Source organism: Geotrypetes seraphini, chromosome 2, assembly GCF_902459505.1.
Source record: "Geotrypetes seraphini chromosome 2, aGeoSer1.1, whole genome shotgun sequence".
Lineage (NCBI taxonomy): Eukaryota > Metazoa > Chordata > Amphibia > Gymnophiona > Dermophiidae > Geotrypetes > Geotrypetes seraphini.
In genome coordinates this window covers 491,394,894-491,415,868 of record NC_047085.1, presented here as the reverse complement: position 1 = coordinate 491,415,868, position 20,975 = coordinate 491,394,894, and the positions used below count along the sequence as shown (strand labels likewise).

Below are 20,975 nucleotides of genomic sequence, written 5' to 3'. Positions count from 1 at the left end.
ACTATACACTAAGGATAACATCAAAACTACCAGAATTACAGATGTTAGATACTCTGGGGAATCCCTCTGGGTGAATCTGGCCAGAGGAAATGAAAAATGCCTATACCTTGGTGTGATATACAGACCTCCGAAACAACAAGAAGACAAAGACTTAGAACTGATAGAGGACATAGAGAACATCACTCTACGGGGAGACACAGTGTTGTTAGGGGACTTCAACATGCCCGATGCAGATTGGAACACACTCTCCGCGACTACGTGTGGCAGTAAAAGAATTCTGAACTCCATAAAGGGTGCACGACTCAAGCAAATGGTGTTGGAGCCCACCAGGGACCAAACGATACTGGACCTGGTACTCACCAACGGAGATAGCGTCTCGGATGTCTCAGTTGGAGACACACTGGCCTCCAGCGACCATAATATGGTATGGCTTAACCTTAAGAAAGGTTTCTCAAGGTCAAACACGGCAACTAGGGTTCTCAACTTTAGAGGCACAGACTTTGACCGTATGGGAGATTTTGTCCGTCAGGAGTTACATAAACAAGCACTACCTAACAATGTGGAGGATATGTGGTCGACTCTGAAGTCCACCCTACACGAAGCAACAAACCGCTATACAAGAACAATGAGTAAACACAGGAGGAACAAAAAACCCCAATGGTTCAGTGCAAAAATTTTGGACCTCGTTAAAAAGAAAAAAGAAGCATTTATCACCTACAAGCATAAAGGTAAACGAGAGGCGAAAGAAGACTATCTAGACAGATCTAAAGCTGTCAAAATAGCAGTCAGAGAGGCTAAACTCCAAATGGAAGAAGATCTAGCACGGAACATTAAAAAAGGGGATAAATCCTTCTTCAACTATATTAGTCACAGGAAAAGAAACAAAAACGGGATAGAATGCCTGAAGAAATCGGACGATAGCCTTGTAGAATCAGATTCTGCCAAGGCAGAATTACTAAACGAATACTTCTGCTCAGTCTTCACCTGTGAAGCACCGGGAGCTGGTCCACTGCTTCAAACGGGAAACAACCAGAAGGACCCGTTTCAAGATTTCGAGTTTACACCCAGTTGCGTCTACTACGAACTATCAAGACTCAAAGTAGATAAAGCTATGGGACCAGACAACCTACATCCCAGAGTACTAAGAGAATTGAGTGAAGTCCTGGCAGAACCATTATCTGTTCTTTTCAATCTCTCCCTAAGCACAGGAAGAGTCCCCTTGGACTGGAAAACCGCCAACGTTATCCCACTCCACAAAAAGGGATGCAGGACAGAGACGGCAAACTACAGACCAGTGAGTCTCATGTCTATAGTGTGCAAGCTCATGGAAACACTGATCAAACGACATCTTGACATGATCCTAGACGAGGAAAACCTACGTGATCCACACCAGCACGGATTCACCCAGGGCAGATCCTGCCAATCTAACCTGATTGGTTTTTTTGACTGGGTTACTAGGCAGCTAGATGCCGGAGAATCAATGGATGTGGTGTATTTGGACTTCAGTAAAGCTTTTGATAGCGTCCCACACCGAAGATTATTGAACAAACTGAAATCAATAGGGTTAGGGAACACTCTAACTACATGGGTTGAGGATTGGCTGAGTGGTAGACTTCAGAGGGTGGTGGTAAACGGTACCCCTTCCAAAACGTCAGGCGTGATCAGTGGAGTGCCGCAGGGCTCGGTCTTGGGCCCGATTCTATTCAACTTATTCATAAGAGATATTACCCAAGGACTTAGAGGAAAGGTATCAATGTTCGCCGACGACGCCAAACTTTGCAACATAGTAGGTAAAAGCATTTTACCTGATAATATGACGCAAGATCTACTACTGCTTGAACGGTGGTCGGCAACATGGCAACTAGGCTTCAATGCTAAAAAGTGTAAGGTAATGCACCTGGGTAAGAAAAACCCGCACAGAACTTACATACTAAATGGTGAGACCTTGGCCAGGACCATGACGGAACGTGACCTAGGGGTGATCATTAGTGATGACATGAAGGTTGCAAATCAAGTGGAGAAAGCTACCTCCAAGGCAAGGCAAATGATGGGTTGTATTCGTAGAGGTTTTGTCAGCAGGAGACCTGAAGTTATGATGCCGCTATACAGGTCCATGGTGAGGCCTCACTTGGAGTATTGCGTTCAATTCTGGAGACCACACTACCAGAAGGATGTGCAGAGAATCGAGTCAGTTCAGCGAATGGCCACAAAGATGGTCTGGGGGCTCAAGGATCTCACATATGAAGAAAGACTGAATAAACTGAGGCTGTACTCACTTGAGGAACGAAGAGAGAGGGGTGATATGATTGAAACATTTAAGTACATCACGGGCCGTATCGAGTCGGAAGAAGATATCTTCTACCTCATGGGACCCTCGACCACCAGGGGGCATCCGCTAAAAATCATGGGAGGGAAGTTCCATAGCGACTCCAGAAAATACTTCTTCACTGAAAGAGTGGTGGTTCATTGGAACAAACTCCCACTGCAGGTGATTGAGGCCAACAGCGTGTTGGACTTTAAGAGAAGATGGGATATTCACAGGGGATCCCTAGAGGAGTGAAACCAGAGGGCGGGCATTTGGAATGGGCAGACTTGGTGGGCTATAGCCCTTTTTTGCCGTCTTTTTCTATGTTTCTATGATAGACTTGTATTCAGTGATTACGTCTGGTAAAACGGGAATTATTTGACAATTATGTTTACACTTCCCCTTCCGTATTCGCGAATTCCATATCTATGGATTCGCTTAGTCGCGGTTTTAAATGAAAAAAAATTACTTTCATTTTTCAGGCTATTTTAAGCCCTGTAAGCCCCCCATTAAGCCTTACCTGGTGGTCTAGCGGGTTTTCAGGACAGGAGCGATCTTCCCACGCTCCTGCCCCGTGCAGATCGCTCACAGGAAATGGCTTGAGAGACTATGGGAGCTCAAGGCAGTCATTTCCTGTGAGCGATCTACAAGGGGAAGGAGCGTGGGAAGATCGCTCCTGTCTGAAAACCCGCTAAACCACCAGGTAATGCTTAAAGGGGGCTCACAGGGCTAAAAATAGCTGGGGGAAGCAGGGGATAAGGGCAGAACTGGCCCGAATATTATTCACGGTTTTTCCATATTTGCAGGCCGGCTCTGCCCCTAATCCCCGTGAATACTGAGGGGGAAGTGTACTTTCAAATTCCCTTGGGTTTTGGTTTACGTTCATTTGAAGTTTAACATCACACAAATTTTTAGTTTTCACTTTCTGTTTAGGCTTCACCACACCACAGGACAGCTGCACTTCCTTATATACTGTTGAATGACTGTGTGACATCATTCCCGAAGCTTCACATAATTGGTCAATGCAGCATCATTCCCGAAGCTTCACACGATTGGTCAAAGCAGCTACATCTCTATAAAACCCCACAGTATTTTTTCCCCAGATAGTAAGTCATATGTATACCAAGTTTGGTTGAAATCTGTCCATGCGTTTCTGAGTTATGCTGGAACATACATACAGTGTAAATATATAGTCCAGTATTGCTCAAAATGCTTTCAATACTTCACATAATCCATCCATCCATACTTACACACACACACACACACAGAGATACATCCGATTTTATATTATTTACCTCTTTCCTAAATACTTCTTTGCTCTTTTTAGCCAGCTCGCTTGATGTGTCCGCTTCTGCTGTTTTAGGCTTCTGGGAAGACTATTAAAAACACACATAAAGAAAAACATGCTTAAGACAAAGAGGCATATAAAACCGGTATTTAGAGATGACTTCTTCTGAAGCACAATTGCTGAGACTAATATCATTGCTAATTTTACAGTATTTGGAAATATTTATACCAAAATTCTCAAGGAATTCCATACATGATTAACCCCATTTCTTGATGCAGTGTTTCAAAGACTGATGGAACTGTTAGGCCCAATGAAACCCCATATAAGACCCATCAGATTTATAGGTCTAATGTAACTTCTAAACTAACATGCTTTATATGCAAAGCTAACACAGGTTGCTAGGCTTCCAGCAGCAAAGTCGATACCACTCCTACCATTACCACTACAAGTAATTTCTACAACACTAAAAAACATGCAGTACGACACATGAATATGCATAAGAAAATTATTTTCCAAAGAACACTTCAAGATCATTGTACAATCCCTCATACTCAGCTCCTTAGATTACTGCAACAGCCTCTACCTACCTTGCCCAAATACTATGATAAAACAACTACAGACCGTTCAGAACACAGCTATCAGACTCATCTACTCGCTCAGCAAATTCGACCACGTCACACCCGCCTATGTAGACTCTCACTGGCTTCCGATAAAAGCAAGAACTCAATTCAAACTCTAATGCTTACTTTTCAAAGTAACCCATGGTATGGCCCCCAATTACCTGAACAACCGTCTTTGCCGCTACCGACTACCCAGATCAAGAACTCAGAATCTTTTCACCTTCCCCCCTCATAATGGTACCCAACGTAAGAAACTTTACGACAGCCTTCTAGCAACTCAGGCAGTGAAAATTGACCCCACCATCACCAAACTCATGATCAAAACAACAGACATCAAAGTGTTTCGGAAAGAAATCAAAACATTTCTTTTCAAAAAACACGTCCTTACTTAATATTCCCCTTCCCCAATCGCACATGCACTCTCCCCAGCAAATAACACACTAGTCATCCCCTTGAACCTCATTTACGAAAAATATCCAAACTCCTAAATAAGCATCTCCCTTAGGTATCCATTTAACCTTCTCCTAAATAAGCATCTCCCTTAGGTATCTACTTAACTGATTCCTTCAAAGTTAGGTATCTTTCTTCAGTTGTCTATATTGTTTTCCCCACTGAACCTTGTAACTACTTGAACCTTGTCAAGCTATTCTATCGATAAATCCAGATATCTTATACTTATATTTCTATACCACAACATGTAATTTACTTAAATCGTTGTAATGTAATTCTCTCGGTAATGTCCTGATCTCTTTTAACTGTAATCCGCTTAGAACCGCAAGGCACAGGCGGAATAGAAATCACAAATGTAATGTAATAAGAAATGGTCTTGCTTTGTGAAGATTACAATCCAGTTTAGGAGTCTCCAGAAATGATTCCTGAATGATGACCACCAATTGAGTTTTCAGAATTTTTCTAATGAATATGCATGAGATCTTTGCTATGTACTTGTTCCATTGTATGCAAATATATTTCATGTATATTCATAATGAAAATCCTGAAAACCTAATTGGGTTGCAGCCCTTGAAGACCATACTTGGGTATCTCTTTCTAACCAAGCAACTATCTGATAGTTGATGCTTTGATCTTCACAATGGAATTTCCCATCAATTAAATAATTGTTTTTGGAATAAACCCTACACATTTCTGTGATGTTGATGTTTCTTTCCATACTCGGATAGCAAACCATCATGTAGGGACACCATTCTACCATTCTGAAACAGGGCGAAATCGGCACACTAATTTCAGCACCCCTGTGAAAGAATTATGAATTATTCCCATTCCCTTCTTGCCATGCAGCCATTTTAAGTAAAGGAAAATACTAGCATCTTGTCACAAGACTTTTGCCACATATTAACCTGACACAGGTTTACCCTTATCTTATCTTGTTTAAGCATCCCTTATATGGGCAACAATCAGACTTTGCCTATGTGCCAAAGCAGACCCTGACTTAAGGCTAATCAAGAAAGCTTAAGAAATATGCATTATAACCTTTGGACTGTCACATGCCATAGTAAGATTGGAGATGTATCAGAAATGTATACATTGGGAATCACTTTATTGTAACTGTTATTATGTATTCATATGTCACGTGAGATAGTAGCTTTGTGAAGCACACGAACTAGATAAACAATAAGTTACCTTGGTCTAATCCTCACTGTAAATGCATTATGAAATTATAACCTTGTAGAACATTAGCTAGCATTAGCTAAGTAATTAATGGAGCTATGATTCTCAATAAAAAGGGGGAGAGACCATTCATTTGCAGCGCCTCCTCCCGATTCTAAGACTCTGTGTGTGTGTTTCTTTTGTGGCATTCCTACACCATCATCAATGGAAAGGGGTAGGAATTTTGTATTTAGCACTCACTTTCAGTCGTAGCTCAAGGTGAGTTCCATTCATTTTCCTGCTCCTGGACAGTTTACATTCCTGAGACAATGGAGGGTTAGGTGACTTGTCCATTATCACCAAGATTTGAACCAGTCACTCCTGGTTCTCAGCCTGCTGCTCTAGTTATTAGGCTATGCCTCTACTAATTAACTTCCCCTTTTAGGCTATGCCTCTACTAATTAATTTCCCCTTTTATATACCTTCTGAAGGGAGTGAACATTATTAGAGAAGACCATCAGAGGAACTAATAGGAAAAACAAACAGAATAAATAAAAGTATGATTCTCTGTGTAGGCCTTAGGATTCAAACCTTGGTTGCCAACTGTGCTGCTATATTGCCAAAGGCCATGCTATAAAATAGGATTTTAGAGTAATGTTTAATTTTGGACAGGTTTGCTCCAATTAAATGTGCATGTGGGTAAAAAATAAAAGGCAGAGATTCAGGTTGATTCATAATGAACTTGTCTGGGATAAGGGAGGACCAAGTGGTAGGAATCTAATGATCAAAGAGCCTGGGAATGGGTATGGGGGACTCAGAGCAGCCAAATATGATGACTGCCCTTTGTGATGAGCCTTATGGGTTAGACAAAGGATTTTAAAAGGGATACAGTAGGGAACTGGTAGCCAGTGTAGATGAATGGAGATGCGAGTTGTTTGAATCTATGAGAACTTGCATGGACATGTGCAAGCCAGATGATGTTAAAAGCATGTCAGCATTGCGACACACAGTATAGGAGAACTGATGGTGGGCAGCTGTTCTTCTATTAACCAGCACAGAGGAGAAAGCTACAGCATCGGATTAATGAGGGATGAAAAGGGAGTAGAGTGAGGGTAGCAATGAAAATGGAAAAATTAAAAAGGGAGTTCATCCATAACAATTTACCCAGGACCCCATTAGTTGATGAAGTGGGCTTGTCAGCCAAAAGTGTTAGTTTCAAAGCAGAGAATGACATGGGAACTCAATTTCCCTGTCTCCGTGAGTTTTGTCGCTGTCCCTGCCCTATTCCTGTAAGCTCTGCTAACTGGACAAGCCTCGAACACTTATGACTTTAAAGTGTTTGAGGTTTGGGCAGATGAGGACAGACCTTGCAGGAATGGGGCAGAGACAGGAAAAGAACTCGCCGGGACAATTAGTTCCTGCAGGGATGGGGAAAAAATTGTCCCCATGTCTTTCTCTATGTCAAAGTCACACCTGTCAAAGTGGAGAAAAAGGAACTAAAATAAGGGATTCTCCCTAATCTAATCTTACAGATCAGGGCCAGGTGTCCAAAGGCCATTGTATGTACACAACCCCCATATTCACATAGAAAAATGAAAAATAGGAAGCACACAACTACCAATCCTGCCCTGAAAAGACAAAACTTGTTTCAGAGGAATTTTCCTTCTATTTCTATTTAGAACAAGCTTACAAAAAATACTTTCTAGGATGAAGGGAATTAATATATTTGTACGAGTTACTCATTGGCTAAACATCAAAGTGCCTTTGTTCTTTTTTCTCATCTACAGTCTCCTGTTCAAACAGTTCATAATTGAAAACAGATGGCTAATTTTTGCCTTTTGTACTCAAAAGGTAAAAGCAGAAAAGCTACTGAAAGATATAAAGCAAAGGCTGTAGTATACGAACTCCGCACATATCCTCCATCAGCTTTGTCTGGAGAATGTGTTTGGAACTTGCTCTCTCTCTTTGCTATTAAACAGAGAAGACTTGCTGCCACCAGCTCAAGGGTTCTTCAGCTGGTCAAAGTCTTGAAATTCCAGAGGAGAACTGTAAAATGATCCCTATGCTCATATACTGAGGTCTACTCTGGATTTAGGCTTGCAGTATGCTTCTTCCTGCAGGGTAATTTGAAGGCTTTGGTTTTCAGCCTTCATTTTGAACTCAACACTGGTAACACAAAATCCTAAAATGTGCAACTTGCTCAGTCTGGGTCAAGCTAATTATTTATTTTTATTTATTTTAGTATTTATATACCACTTATAGACTAAAGTGGTTTACATTCAGGTACTCAAGCAATTTCTCTATCTGTCCTGGTGGGCTCACTCTATCTAATGTACCTGGGGCAATGGGGGATTAAGTGACTTCCCAGAGTCACAAGGAGCAGCATGGAATTTGAACTCACAACTTCAGGGTGTTGAGGCTGTAGCTCTACCCACTGCACCACACACACTTTAGAATTAGAATTCTTCAAGCAGAAAGGTGAAGCTGGATGCATAACATGGAAATTGCATGCCACAGGTAAACAGAGGTGAACAGGTCTGTGACAGAACCACATGGGACTTAGGAGCTGCACCATTTAGGAAGGCAAGAGTAAAAAAAATTTTAATGTATTTATAGATGCAAGGCAACACAGCAAAGGAAAACAGAGGCCACTTGGAGTATTGTGTTCAGTTTTGGAGGCTGTATCTCATTAAGGATATAAAGAGTGGTTTACACTAAAAAGACATTTGAGAGGAGATTTGATGACCTGAATATGTACCTTACAGCAGACATTCCCAACCAAGTCCTTGGGGAACACCTAGCCCCATTGGGTTTTCAGGATATCCACAATGAATATGCATGAGATAGATTTGCATGCATTGCCTCAATTGCAGCAGCTGAACTATCTGATCCGTAGTCACAACACTCTCCTTGAAGGACTTTGCTTAAATCAACCAATTGTCCAGGTACAGGTGAACCAGGATCCCCTCCTTTAACAACACCACTGCTACCACAACCATAACCTTGAAGAAGGTAAGAGGAGCTGCAGTTAGACCAGAAGGGAGAATACAAAATTGATAGTATTCTCCCAAAATTGCAAAGTGAAAGAACCTCTTGATAGGCAGTTCAGATAGGAACGTACAGGTATACCTCCATGACATTGAGAGATGTGAGGAACTCTCCCAACTGCACTGCCAGAATCATCTACCGCGAGGTCTCCACATGAAGAGAGAGAACCTGAAGAGTCCAATTCATGACCTTGGGAAACATAGAAACACGATGGCAGATAAAGGCCAAATAGATGCACAAAACTGGCATGATACAGGAGTAGAAAGACCTGGGGAGTCCAAAGAAATTGTTTATTATCAAAAATGAGGTGTTTTGAGGCAGATAGTGACTTTTAAAATAAAATTGGAAAATCCAAGATGACCACCATGGCAGCGTTTGGCACCAGAAAACAGCCCGGGAGAGCTATATAAAACTTTCAAAAATTCAGAAAAGAGGCTTTTAGAGGAGGGAGACCCTATAGGAAGCACCAGAGACCCTCAAAAGTCCAGTTCTGAACCACCCTGAAGTCTCCTATTAGACAGTAATAGAACTATACTCATAGAACTGCTTGCTACTTTGCCTGCATCAACTCACACTATAGCTGGACAATGGAGAAGTTTTCTGCCTCAGACAAACATACAGGATTCTTCAGCCACTAGTCTCTTTAGGCTGCCTTTTAGATAAGAGTGAGAGCCTGAAACCCTCAATCCCACTAGCTCCTCATGCATTTTCGGGGGGGGGGGGGGAAAGAGATGAAGCTGGCATCTGCTACAGTTTTCTGGGCCAACACATGGCCACTTAGCCCGTGTTCAAGCTCCTGAAAAATCTGGGGTGAGTCAAGCTTCCAGGGGAACATGCCCCAGGCTATCCTAAAAGTTAGTGCAGGCCGGCTAGGTAGGTTCCCTGTAAAAGGGTTGCCCTCCTCAGCTACAGCCTTCTGACATAGAGGCTGTATCTTCTCCCAGGCAGAGCTGTCCCAGTACCAAGATGCCTCAAAGGTTGGATATTAAAACCCCAAAATAATAAATCAGAAATAGAGCAGAAGAAAAGATATCTTCTCAACTTGCTTGCAGAAGGAAAAACTGAGGAGCTGAGGCACTGCCCAGTGACTCAAGGAGGTGGAGCTGAAAAAGCACAGTTACTTACCGTAACAGGTGTTATCCAGGGACAGCAGGCAGATATTCTTGACTGATGGGTGACGGCACCGACGGAGCCCCGGTACGGACAATTTTAGAGTGATTGCACTCTAAGAACTTTAGAAAGTTCTAGCTCGGCCGCACCGCGCACGCGCGAGTGCCTTCCCGCCCGACAGAGGCGCGCGGTCCCTCAGTTAGTATAAGCCAGCTAAGAAGCCAACCCGGGGAGGTGGGTGGGACGCAAGAATATCTGCCTGCTGTCCCTGGATAACACCTGTTACGGTAAGTAACTGTGCTTTATCCCAGGACAAGCAGGCAGCATATTCTTGACTGATGGGTGACCTCCAAGCTAACAAAAAGAGGGATGGAGGGAAGGTTGGCCATTAGGAAAACAAATTTTGCAAAACAGATTGGCCGAAGTGTCCATCCCGTCTGGAGAAAGCATCCAGACAATAATGAGATGTAAAAGTGTGAACTGAGGACCAAGTAGCAGCCTTGCAGATTTCCTCAATAGGAGTGGAACGGAGGAAAGCTACAGAAGCTGCCATTGCTCTGACTCTATGGGCCGTGACAGAACCTTCCAGTGTCAGTCCGGTCTGAGCATAACAGAATGAAATGCACGCTGCCAGCCAATTAGACAACGTACGTTTAGAAACGGGACGTCCCAATTTATTTGGATCAAAGGACAGAAAAAGTTGGGGAACTGATCTGTGGGGTTTCGTACGCTCTAGATAATAAGCCAGAGCCCTTTTACAATCCAAAGTATGTAAAGCTTGTTCTCCAGAATGAGAATGAGGTTTTGGAAAGAAAACAGGTAGAACAATGGATTGGTTGAGATGGAATTCAGAGACAACCTTAGGGAGAAACTTTGGATGTGTACGCAAAACCACCTTGTCATGGTGAAAAACCGTAAAAGGTGGATCTGCGACCAGTGCATGAAGCTCACTGACCCTCCTGGCAGAGGTAAGAGCAATAAGGAAAAGCACTTTCCAAGTGAGAAACTTGAAAGGAGAGGTAGCCAAAGGTTCAAATGGAGGCTTCATTAAGGCAGAAAGAACCACATTGAGATCCCAGATAACAGGAGGGGCTTTAAGAGGTGGTTTCACATTGAAAAGCCCTCGCATGAACCTGGATACCAGGGGATGAGCTGAGAGAAGTTTTCCATGGACTGGCTCATGAAAAGCTGCAATGGCACTGAGGTGGACTCTGATGGAAGAGGACTTAAGGCCAGAGTCAGACAAAGAAAGCAAATAATCCAACAATGTCTCCACTGCCAGAGAAGTTGGATCAAGATGATGAAGAAGACACCAGGAGGAAAATCTCGTCCACTTCTGATGGTAACATTGCAGAGTGGTTGGTTTCCTGGAGGCATTCAGAATGGAACGAACAGGCTGAGATAAAAGAGTATCATGAGATGTCAGCCCGAGAGATACCAAGCTGTCAGGTGCAGAGACTGGAGGTTGGGATGTAGAAGGGTTTCCTGTTGTTGCGTAAGCAGAGAAGGAAACAGAGGAAGAAGAAAAGGTTCCCTGGAACTGAGTTGAAGTAGAAGGGAGAACCAATGTTGCCTGGGCCACCTCGGAGCAATCAGAATCATTGTGGCTCGTTCCCTCTTGAGCTTGAATAAGGTTCTCAACATTAGAGGCAGAGGAGGGAAGGCGTACAGGAACAGATTCGACCAGTCTAGGAGAAAAGCATCCGCTGCCAGACGGTGAGGAGAGTAAAGTCTGGAGCAGAATAGGGGCAGCTGGTGATTGTGAGGAGCTGCAAAGAGGTCTATCTGAGGAGTGCCCCATTGAGTGAAGATAGACTGCAGAGTTACAGGATCGAGTGTCCACTCGTGAGGCTGGAGAATTCTGCTGAGTTTGTCCGCTAAAGAATTCTGTGCTCCCTGAATGTAGATAGCTTTCAGGAAGAGATGGTGATCTATGGCCCAATTCCAGATCTTTTGGGCTTCTTGGCATAAAAGGCGAGAGCCTGTCCCACCCTGTTTGTTGATGTAGTACATCGCAACCTGATTGTCTGTGCACAACAGAAGGACCTGAGGAAAGAGAAGATGTTGGAAGGCCTTGAGGGCATAAAACATCGCTCTGAGTTCCAGGAAATTGATTTGATGCTTCTTTTCCTGGGCTGTCCAAAGACCTTGAGTCTGGAACTCGTTCAAGTGAGCTCCCCATGCATAAAGAGAGGCGTCGGTGGTGATGACTAGTTGATGAGGAGGCTGATGGAACAGAAGACCTCTGGATAGATTTGAGGATACCAACCACCATTGAAGAGACTGACGAAGAGATGATGTCACAGATATGTGTCGTGAGCAAGGATCCGTCGCTTGGGACCACTGAGTAGCAAGGGTCCATTGAGGAGTGCGCAGGTGAAGACGTGCGAGGGGCATGACATGAACTGTAGATGCCATGTGCCCCAAGAGTACCATCATTTGCCTGGCTGAGATGGAAGGTAGTGAAAGCACCTGCTGACATAGGGTCTGAAGACGATTGGATGGTAGGAAAGCTCTCATGAGGAGTGTGTCCAGGATCGCTCCAATGAATTGAAGTCTCTGAGTGGGGATGAGATGAGATTTGGGTAGATTGATCTCGAACCCCAGAATTCGTAGAAACAAGATGGTTTGGTTGGTGGCCAGTAGAACTGCTTGAGCGGATGTGGCCTTGATTAACCAGTCGTCCAGGTAAGGAAAGACCTGGAGGTGGTGAGAGCGTAGAAATGCCGCTACCACAATGAGACACTTGGTGAAGACCCTTGGAGAGGAGGCAAGGCCGAAGGGCAGCACCTTGTATTGGTAATGACAATGATTGATCATGAAACGGAGATACTGTCTTGAGGTTACATGGATCGGTATGTGAGTGTATGCCTCTTTGAGATCGAGGGAGCATAGCCAGTCGTTTTGATTGAGAAGAGGATAAAGGATGGCTAAAGAAAGCATCTTGAATTTTTCTTTTACCAGGTGTTTGTTGAGATCGCGGAGATCCAAAATTGGTCTGAGATCTCCTGTTTTTTTGGGGACTAGAAAATAACGGGAGTAGAATCCCTGCCCTTTTTGATCTTGAGGAACTTCTTCTATAGCGTTTAGAAGAAGGAGGGATTGAACTTCCTGAATGAGGAGGGCAGATTGAGGACTGTTCAAAGCAGACTCTTTTGGCAGGTTTTGGGATGGAAGAGTCTGAAAGTTGAGAGAGTAGCCGTGGCGGATGATGTTGAGGACCCATTGGTCCGAAGTGATAACTTCCCATCGGCTGAGGAACAGAGAAAGTCGACCTCCTATAGGTAGAGGCAGGAGAGCAGGAATACTGGCTATACTGTGGAGAATGAAGTCAAAAGGGCTGTGACTTCTGCTGAGGAGGTGGTTTCACAGGTTGCTGCTGTGGCTGCTGTCTGGGAGGCTGACGTTGTTGCTGCCTTTGACGCCTGGGTTGCTGAGCAGTGGTAGGTAATGGCCGAGCTGTGAAGCGGCGTTGATAGGCCGACTGCTGCCTATATGGTTTTGGCGGAGGAGGCTTCTTTTTATTTTTAAGCAGGGTATCCCAGCGTGTCTCATGAGCAGAGAGCTTTTGTGTGGTTGAGTCCATGGATTCCCCAAAGAGCTCATCCCCTAGGCAAGGGGCGTTGGCTAACCGATCCTGATGATTAACATCAAGGTCGGATACCCGAAGCCAGGCCAGGCGACGCATAGCCACCGACATTGCTGTCGCTCTGGATGTAAGTTCAAAGGTGTCATATATGGATCTAACCATGAACTTACGTAATTGAAAAAGAGACGACAAGCAGGTATGAAAGGAGTGATGTTTTCGTGAAGGAAGGTACTTTTCGAAGGAAGCCATGGTGGTAAGGAGATGCTTCAAATAAAAAGAAAAATGAAAAGCATAATTGCTAGCTCTATTTGCTAACATAGCATTTTGGTAGAGCCTCTTACCAAATTTATCCATGGCTCTACCTTCTCTGCCAGGAGGTACCGATGCATATACACTGGCTCCTGAAGATTTTTTAAGGGTGGATTCGACAGTTAAGGATTCATGTGGAAGTTGAGGTTTGTCGAACCCAGGAATGGGAATTACCTTATATAGAGAATCCAGTTTACGTGGGGCCCCTGGGACAGTTAAAGGAGTCTCTAAATTCTTATAGAAAGTCTCCCTCAAGATGTCATGAAGAGGGAGTTTCAAAAATTCCTTTGGAGGCTGGTCAAAATCAAGGGCATCCAAAAAAGCTTTGGACTTTTTGGATTCAGCCTCCAAAGGAATGGATAAGGAGTCACACATCTCTTTCAAAAAGCAGGAGAAAGAGGAAGTGACTTGTTTGGAGGATGGGTCAGGGACAGTTGAATCCTCCTCCTCTGAGGAACATTCGCCTTCAGAAAGAAAGGGTTCCTCTGAGTCTCCCCACAGATCAGGATCCCTGACATGGGGAGTATGGTCCCGAGACTCAGGTGTCGATGATTGTAAGTGTCGGGTTTTGTGTAACGACTTACCCGACCTCATCGATATCGAGTCAGGAGATGTTATCGGTCGCACCGGTGCCGAAGTCTGCACCGATTGATGGTGAGCTCTCGGCTCCGGTGCAAGAACTGGCATCGATACCGATGAGGTTAGTTGAAGCGGTACCGAAATAGTGGAAGCAGGTAACACAGGCTGTTCCACAATCGGTACCGGTAGCTCGGTGCGGACCGGCACCGGAAGGTTCGGAGCCAGGATAGCAGGAAGGAGCTGTTTCAATTGGTCCTTAAGCTGCACCTGAAGGATGGCCGTGATGCGGTCATCAAGGGATGGCACCGGTACCGCCTTTTTCTTCTGCGGTACCTGCGGTGCCGTTCGACGCCCCGGAGATGAGGAGCCCGATGTCGAGGGACTCACCTCTATAGGGGCGGAACGCTTCCGCTGGCGTCTCACAGTCGGCAGGATTGGACTCACTGCACTCGAGACCGGAGGACGCTCCAGCGGGGAAGGCTTCTTAGCCGGCTTACCTGAGTGGTGAGACGCCGGTGCGGAATCACGCGGCGTCGAAGAAGAGGGTGCCGACTGAATCGGTGCCGAAGCTGGAGTCGATGGAACGGGGTCGGACATCTCGGCACCGAACAATAATCGCTGCTGGATTTGGCGATTTTTTAATGTCCGTTTTTTTAGAGTGGCACAGCGGGTGCAAGTAGAGGCCTGATGCTCAGGACCCAAACACTGTAAACACCAGTTGTGTGGGTCCGTGAGAGATATAGGCCGAGCACACCGCTGGCACTTTTTAAAACCCGGTTGAGGGGGCATGAAAGGAAAAACGGCTTCAGCCAAATCGAAGGCCGAGGCTTCGATGGTGGCAGAAGGCCCCGCCGGGGAAAGATTAAATTAAAGAAAAAATGAAGGATTTTTTTTTTTTTTTTTTTACAAAATAGTAAAAAAGAAAAGAAATAAGATTAAATAATCAAAAGTTTACGCGAGCGGGAAGGCAAAGAGAAAAAAATTTCAACAGCCGTTGAAAACGCGTCTTCTTAGCTCCGCGGAAACTAAGAAACTGAGGGACCGCGCGCCTCTGTCGGGCGGGAAGGCACTCGCGCGTGCGCGGTGCGGCCGAGCTAGAACTTTCTAAAGTTCTTAGAGTGCAATCACTCTAAAATTGTCCGTACCGGGGCTCCGTCGGTGCCGTCACCCATCAGTCAAGAATATGCTGCCTGCTTGTCCTGGGATAAATGTAGATGATGCCTTCTGCAATCTTTGCAGGTAAAGAAAAGAAACCTACTTGTCAAGACTCATGTCTCTTTTGCACTAGAATGGATCTTAGTGGGGATGGGAGAAATTTCTGTCCCCAGCAACTCTCTACTTTGAAGGAATGTTAATAGTTTTAAATTACATAGGTATAGTGCTGATTCCATTCAAAAAAGGAAAAAAAAATAAGAGACTGGGTTAGAAAATCAACCAGTTGTAAAAGGAGTATAGAAAGGTCAAGACATGTAGTAAAAATCTAATGAGAATTTCCCATTTGGTTATATCAATGGGCTGAGAACCATTCAAATTCAAGCTCTCCTGTCCATCTGCCATTTCTTTTCTCTCCTCTTGTAATCTTAACTTCTTCCTCTAAATCCATTTCTAAAATGGATCCTTCATGTTCAGATTTTATATCCATTTATTTTTCTGCTTTACCATTCACTCAGATTTCACACCTCCTTTTTATCAACCAGGCCTTAATATACTTCATTCTATTGCATCAACCTACAGCTTTCCACTTCTTGCTCTCACTTCAGCCCTCCTATCCCCCATCTCTCTTCTTAAACAGCTTCTTATTCCCCAGCTCTCCTGCTCTTTATCTGGGGGGGGGGGGCTGACTGGGAGGGGTAGGCCTGCCTCCCTGGAGGGGCTTCCTGGGAGGGGGGAGGCCTGCCTGCCTGCCACTAGGCCTGCCTGCCCTATCCTGGCCTACCACTAGACCACCAGAGGGGGGACAGGGTACAGAGCTTGGCAGGGAGGGGGGACAGGGTGCAGAGCTTGGCCCAGGAATATGGGGTTGGATGCAGAGCCTGGCAGGGAGAATTTGGTTCAGAATGTTTTTTTTTCTTGTTTTCCTCCTCTAAATCTACGGTGCGTCTTATGGAGTGAAAAATACAGTAAATTCAAGTGGACTAGTCTTAGCTATAAAAGTTCCAAAGTTATTAGCTCTAGAACCTCACAGCAATGTAGGCTTAATTTTCCTTCGGCTACATATGTTCATCGTAAACATATGTTTTAAGCTACATTTGCTTACCAAGAACCTAAAATATGAAATGGCTTGTCTGTTCAGTTGTATCTTACTATCAGTTTAGAAAAGCATTGAACGCCTTTCTTTTCTCTGCTTAAAACTATTTTTTAATGATGTATTAGTATTTGTAGTTCCCTTGGCTGAAGTAAGTTGATTTGTAAACCACACTGAATCCTTGTTGAGACTTGTGGGGTTTAAGAGATAGTATGATAAGGTAAACTCTCAAAACTAGTCAAGAAATGTATTAAGCCAGCCAAATTAAAAAGTAAAATATCTTATCATTTTTTGTTTCTATTTCTTAACCTTTATGCAATCAAGTAGACTAACATGGCAGCCACATTATGTTTATGTTTAGTTACTATTTATAGACCGCTCTTTGCATTAACATCAGTGCAGTTTCAAAATATTAATTAGAAATGGAATGCCATTATTCATAAAGGCAGTAAAAAAAAAAAATAAAAAAAAAAGTGAATCCTGCAAGGGAACAAAAACTTGGTATTAACACCTTCTATAAAGCTTGGACCAGATTTCCTAATCCTATCCCGGAGGCATGCTCAGTCAGTTAGGTTTTTACTATACTGTAAATATGCACGAGACAAATTTCCATAGCTCTCCAATGCAATTCTTCTCAACTCAGTCCTTGAGGCATACCTAGTCCCATCAGGTTTTTAGGATATCCACAATGACATGAGACAGAGTCACATATCAAAAAGGCAATGCATACAAATCTATCATATGAATATTCATTGTGGATATCCTGAAAACCTGATGGAACTAGGTGTGCCTCAAGGACTGAGTTGAGAAACACTGTTCTAATGTATGCACACTTCTCTAATGCACAATCATTTTGATAATCTTGAAAACCTGACTGACTTAGGTATGGCTTCCAGCACTTCTTAATAAAACTCACTCTTATCTGATATTACCATATACTAGACCTTACATGTAACAATTTTACATCAAGTACTTAGGCTAAACCTATAATCTACTATTGCATCTCTCTTACCTTCATTGGATTTTCATCATAGGTTGGCGTGCCCAGGTCCATTTCAGCTTCATGCTCTACACTACCATCATCTACAGGGCTGTCCCAAGCTGGTGGATCCCATTGTGTTTGTCTGTAAAAGAAAGTTATACTTGTGACACTGCTTGCATCAGTAATATTTGCTTGCATCAGTAATGTTAAGAACAAAATGTTGGTAACATTATTTATTGGTGGTGGTGGGGGTCCCATGATGCAAGATTCTTTGAGACTAAGGACTCACCTTGTGACCACATGGTAATAGTAGATCTTCCCTTCAGGATCTCGGGCTGTTTTCCAGCTGGGAGGAAGGACAATAGTTTTGGGTTTTGGTGGAGATGGTGGAGGGAGATCTAGAAGGTTGTTTGCTGCCACCAATTCTGGCTGAAAAAACGCAGAATAAGAAAGTCACCAAAAAGAGTTCCAAACTAATTAAAAATTCCTAACAGGTCATCTGATCTATCTCCCTACCTTAAAAGCAGTAAAAATTGTCAGGTCATTACTTAAAGGGATTTAAGCAGACATTCAATGGCACTTAACTAGGGATCACTGCAGAATATTGGAACTAAGCAGCCATTTACAAAGTGGGCAAGAGAGATGCATTGTGAGGGAATAGTCAGGGAAGAGCTAGCAGCTAAGTGGGTACTGGTAGTATTCAGTACCTGTGCCCACATAGCTAAGCAATCAAATAGGTACACATATGTGGTCCAACTTTGGTCACATAGCTATGTGGGTGCTGGCTCAAAATATTGGCTGGCACCCGCATAGCTTCTAGGTAGCAGCTGAAGTTGTTGGATAAACTCCCTTCTCTCCCCAAACATGGTCCCACCCCCTCCTGAATCCCTACTTTGTGATCAGATACCCCTCTCCTCCCCGGAGGCCTACCTTAGATCTCTGGGAATCCAGTGGGATATTCTGGGCAGGAGTGATTCCCACTTGTTCCTGCCCCTAGTAGGAAGACTAAGTGGTAGTACCACGAGACTACCATTGGAGCTTGTGGAAGCCATTTTAGCTGATAGAACCACTAGAGGATGAAGTGAGTGAGGAGGTTACTTTGCCCCAGAATACTCCATTCGGCCACCAAGGACTTATGGTAGGGTAGAGGTGAAGATAATAAAGTGACAGCTGCACTTATGAAGCTCCCAGCTAATATTTGACCAGGACCACATAAAGCACAGTTACTTACCGTAACAGTTGTTATCCAGGGAAAGCAGGCAGATATTCTCAACAGTGGGTGACGTCACCGACGGAGCCCCACAGTGGACAGCCTCGAAAGCAGACTTGCTTGAAGATCTTTGTAAGAGCTTCCGAGTGCTGCACTGCACATGCACGAGTGCTTTCCCGCCCGAGTTAGGGCGCGCGTCTCCTGTGAGGTACCTCAGTTCGGATACCTAGCTAAGAAGCCAAACAGGTGAGGAGTGGGTTGTGAGAATACCTGCCTGCTGTCCATGAATAACAATTGTTACGGTAAGTAACTGTGCTTTATCCCAGGACAAGCAGGCAGCATATTCTCAACAGTGGGTGACCTCCAAGCTAAGCATAATGGGATGGCAAGTTAAGAAAAGAGATGTTGCAAAACAGATTGGCCAAAATGGCCATTTCTTCTGGAGAAAGTATCCAGACAGTAATGAGAGGTGAATGTATGAATTGAGGACCAAGTGGCAGCCTTGCAGATTTCCTCAATAGGAGTTGATCTGAGAAAAGCTACAAACGCCGCCATTGCTCTAACTCTGTGGCCCGTGACTCGACCCTGCAGAGGAAGACCAGCCTGAGCATAGCAGAAAGAGATGCAAGCAGCCATCCAGTTGGAGATGGTTCGCTTCGAGACAGGATGCCCCCAACTTATTTGGATCGAAGGAGATGAAAAGTTGTGGGGCTGTTCTGTGAGGTTGAGTGCATTGCAAGTAGAAAGCCAAGGCACGCTTGCAGTCCAAAGTATGGAGAGCCACTTCTCCAGGGTGAGAATGAGGCTTTGGAAAAAATACTGGAAGAACAATAGATTGATTGATGTGAAATTCTGACACAATTTTAGGCAAGAATTTGGGATGAGTACAGAGGACCACTTTGTCATGGTGGAAAACTGTGAAAGGTGAATCCGCAACCAAAGCTTGTAACTCACTGATTCTTCGTGCAGACGTGAGGGCAATCAGGAAAACTACTTTCCAAGTAAGGTACTTGAGATGAGCCTTATCAATTGGTTCAAATGGAGGCTTCATCAATTGAGCCAAGACAACACTGAGATCCCAGACCACTGCAGGTGGTTTGAGTGGTGGATGAACATTAAAAAGTCCTTTCATAAAGCGGGAAACCACAGGGTGTGCGGACAGAGGTTTCCCATCAAGAGGCTGATGAAAAGCAGCAATCGCGCTGAGATGGACTCAGATAGATGTAGACTGGAGTCCAGATTTTGATAAGCGAAGTAAATAATCCAAAACAGAAGCCAAAGAGGTAGACATTGGCTCCATATGGCGAGTGGAACACCAAGCGGAAAATCTAGTCCATTTCTGGCAATAACACTGCCTAGTGGACGGCTTTCTGGAAGCTACCAAAATATCCTGTACAGACTGAGAGAACTGTAGAGTCTGTTAGGTTGAAAGGTACCAAGCTGTTAAGTGTAGAGACTGCAGGTTGGGATGTAGCAAAGACCCTTGACTCTGAGTAAGCAGAGAGGGAAAAACTGGTAGAAGCAAAGGCTCCCTGATGCTGAGCTGAAGTAGAAGGGAGTACCACAGTTGTCTGGGCCACCGAGGAGCTATCAGAATCATGGTGGCATGTTCTGTCTTGAGTTTGACAAGAGTCTTGAGAATCAGAGGGAATGGAGGGAAGGCATAGAGAAACTGACCCGTCCAATCTGCCTCGAGACGCTGGGGAGAGTATATTCGAGAGCAGAACTGAGGTAGCTTGTTGTTGAGGGGGGAGGCAAAGAGGTCTATTTGAGGAGTCCCCCAGCGAGCAAACACCTGACGTAGAGGTGAGGAATTGAGTATCCTTTCATGTGGTTGCAGAAGATGGCTCAATTTGTCCGCCAGATAGTTGTGCTGACCTTGAATGTAGACAGCTCTGAGAAAGATGTTGTGATGGATTGCCCAATCCCATAGCTTCAGAGCTTCTTGACAAAGGGAGTGAGATCCCGTACCTCCCTGTTTATTGACACAGTACATGGCGACTAGGTTTTCCGTCCGGACAAGGACTACCTGGTCGTGAAGAAGGTGTTGAAAAGCTTTGAGAGCATTGAAGATCGCTCTGAGTT

General features: G+C 44.3%; 1 protein-coding gene across 4 annotated transcripts in view; it reads right to left on the bottom strand.

The window, feature by feature from the left end:
• Window positions 1-20,975, bottom strand: part of SETD2 (SET domain containing 2, histone lysine methyltransferase) — a 282,749-nt gene that overhangs the window by 21,709 nt on the left and 240,065 nt on the right. For all 4 annotated transcript variants that reach the window (XM_033931879.1, XM_033931878.1, XM_033931876.1 and 1 more), the window contains 3 exons: window positions 17,970-18,109; window positions 17,711-17,822; window positions 3,601-3,681 (listed from right to left, as the gene is read on the bottom strand). In XM_033931879.1, the coding sequence (XP_033787770.1) occupies window positions 3,601-3,681; window positions 17,711-17,822; window positions 17,970-18,109 (333 nt within the window). The remainder of the gene's footprint in view (window positions 1-3,600; window positions 3,682-17,710; window positions 17,823-17,969; window positions 18,110-20,975) is intronic.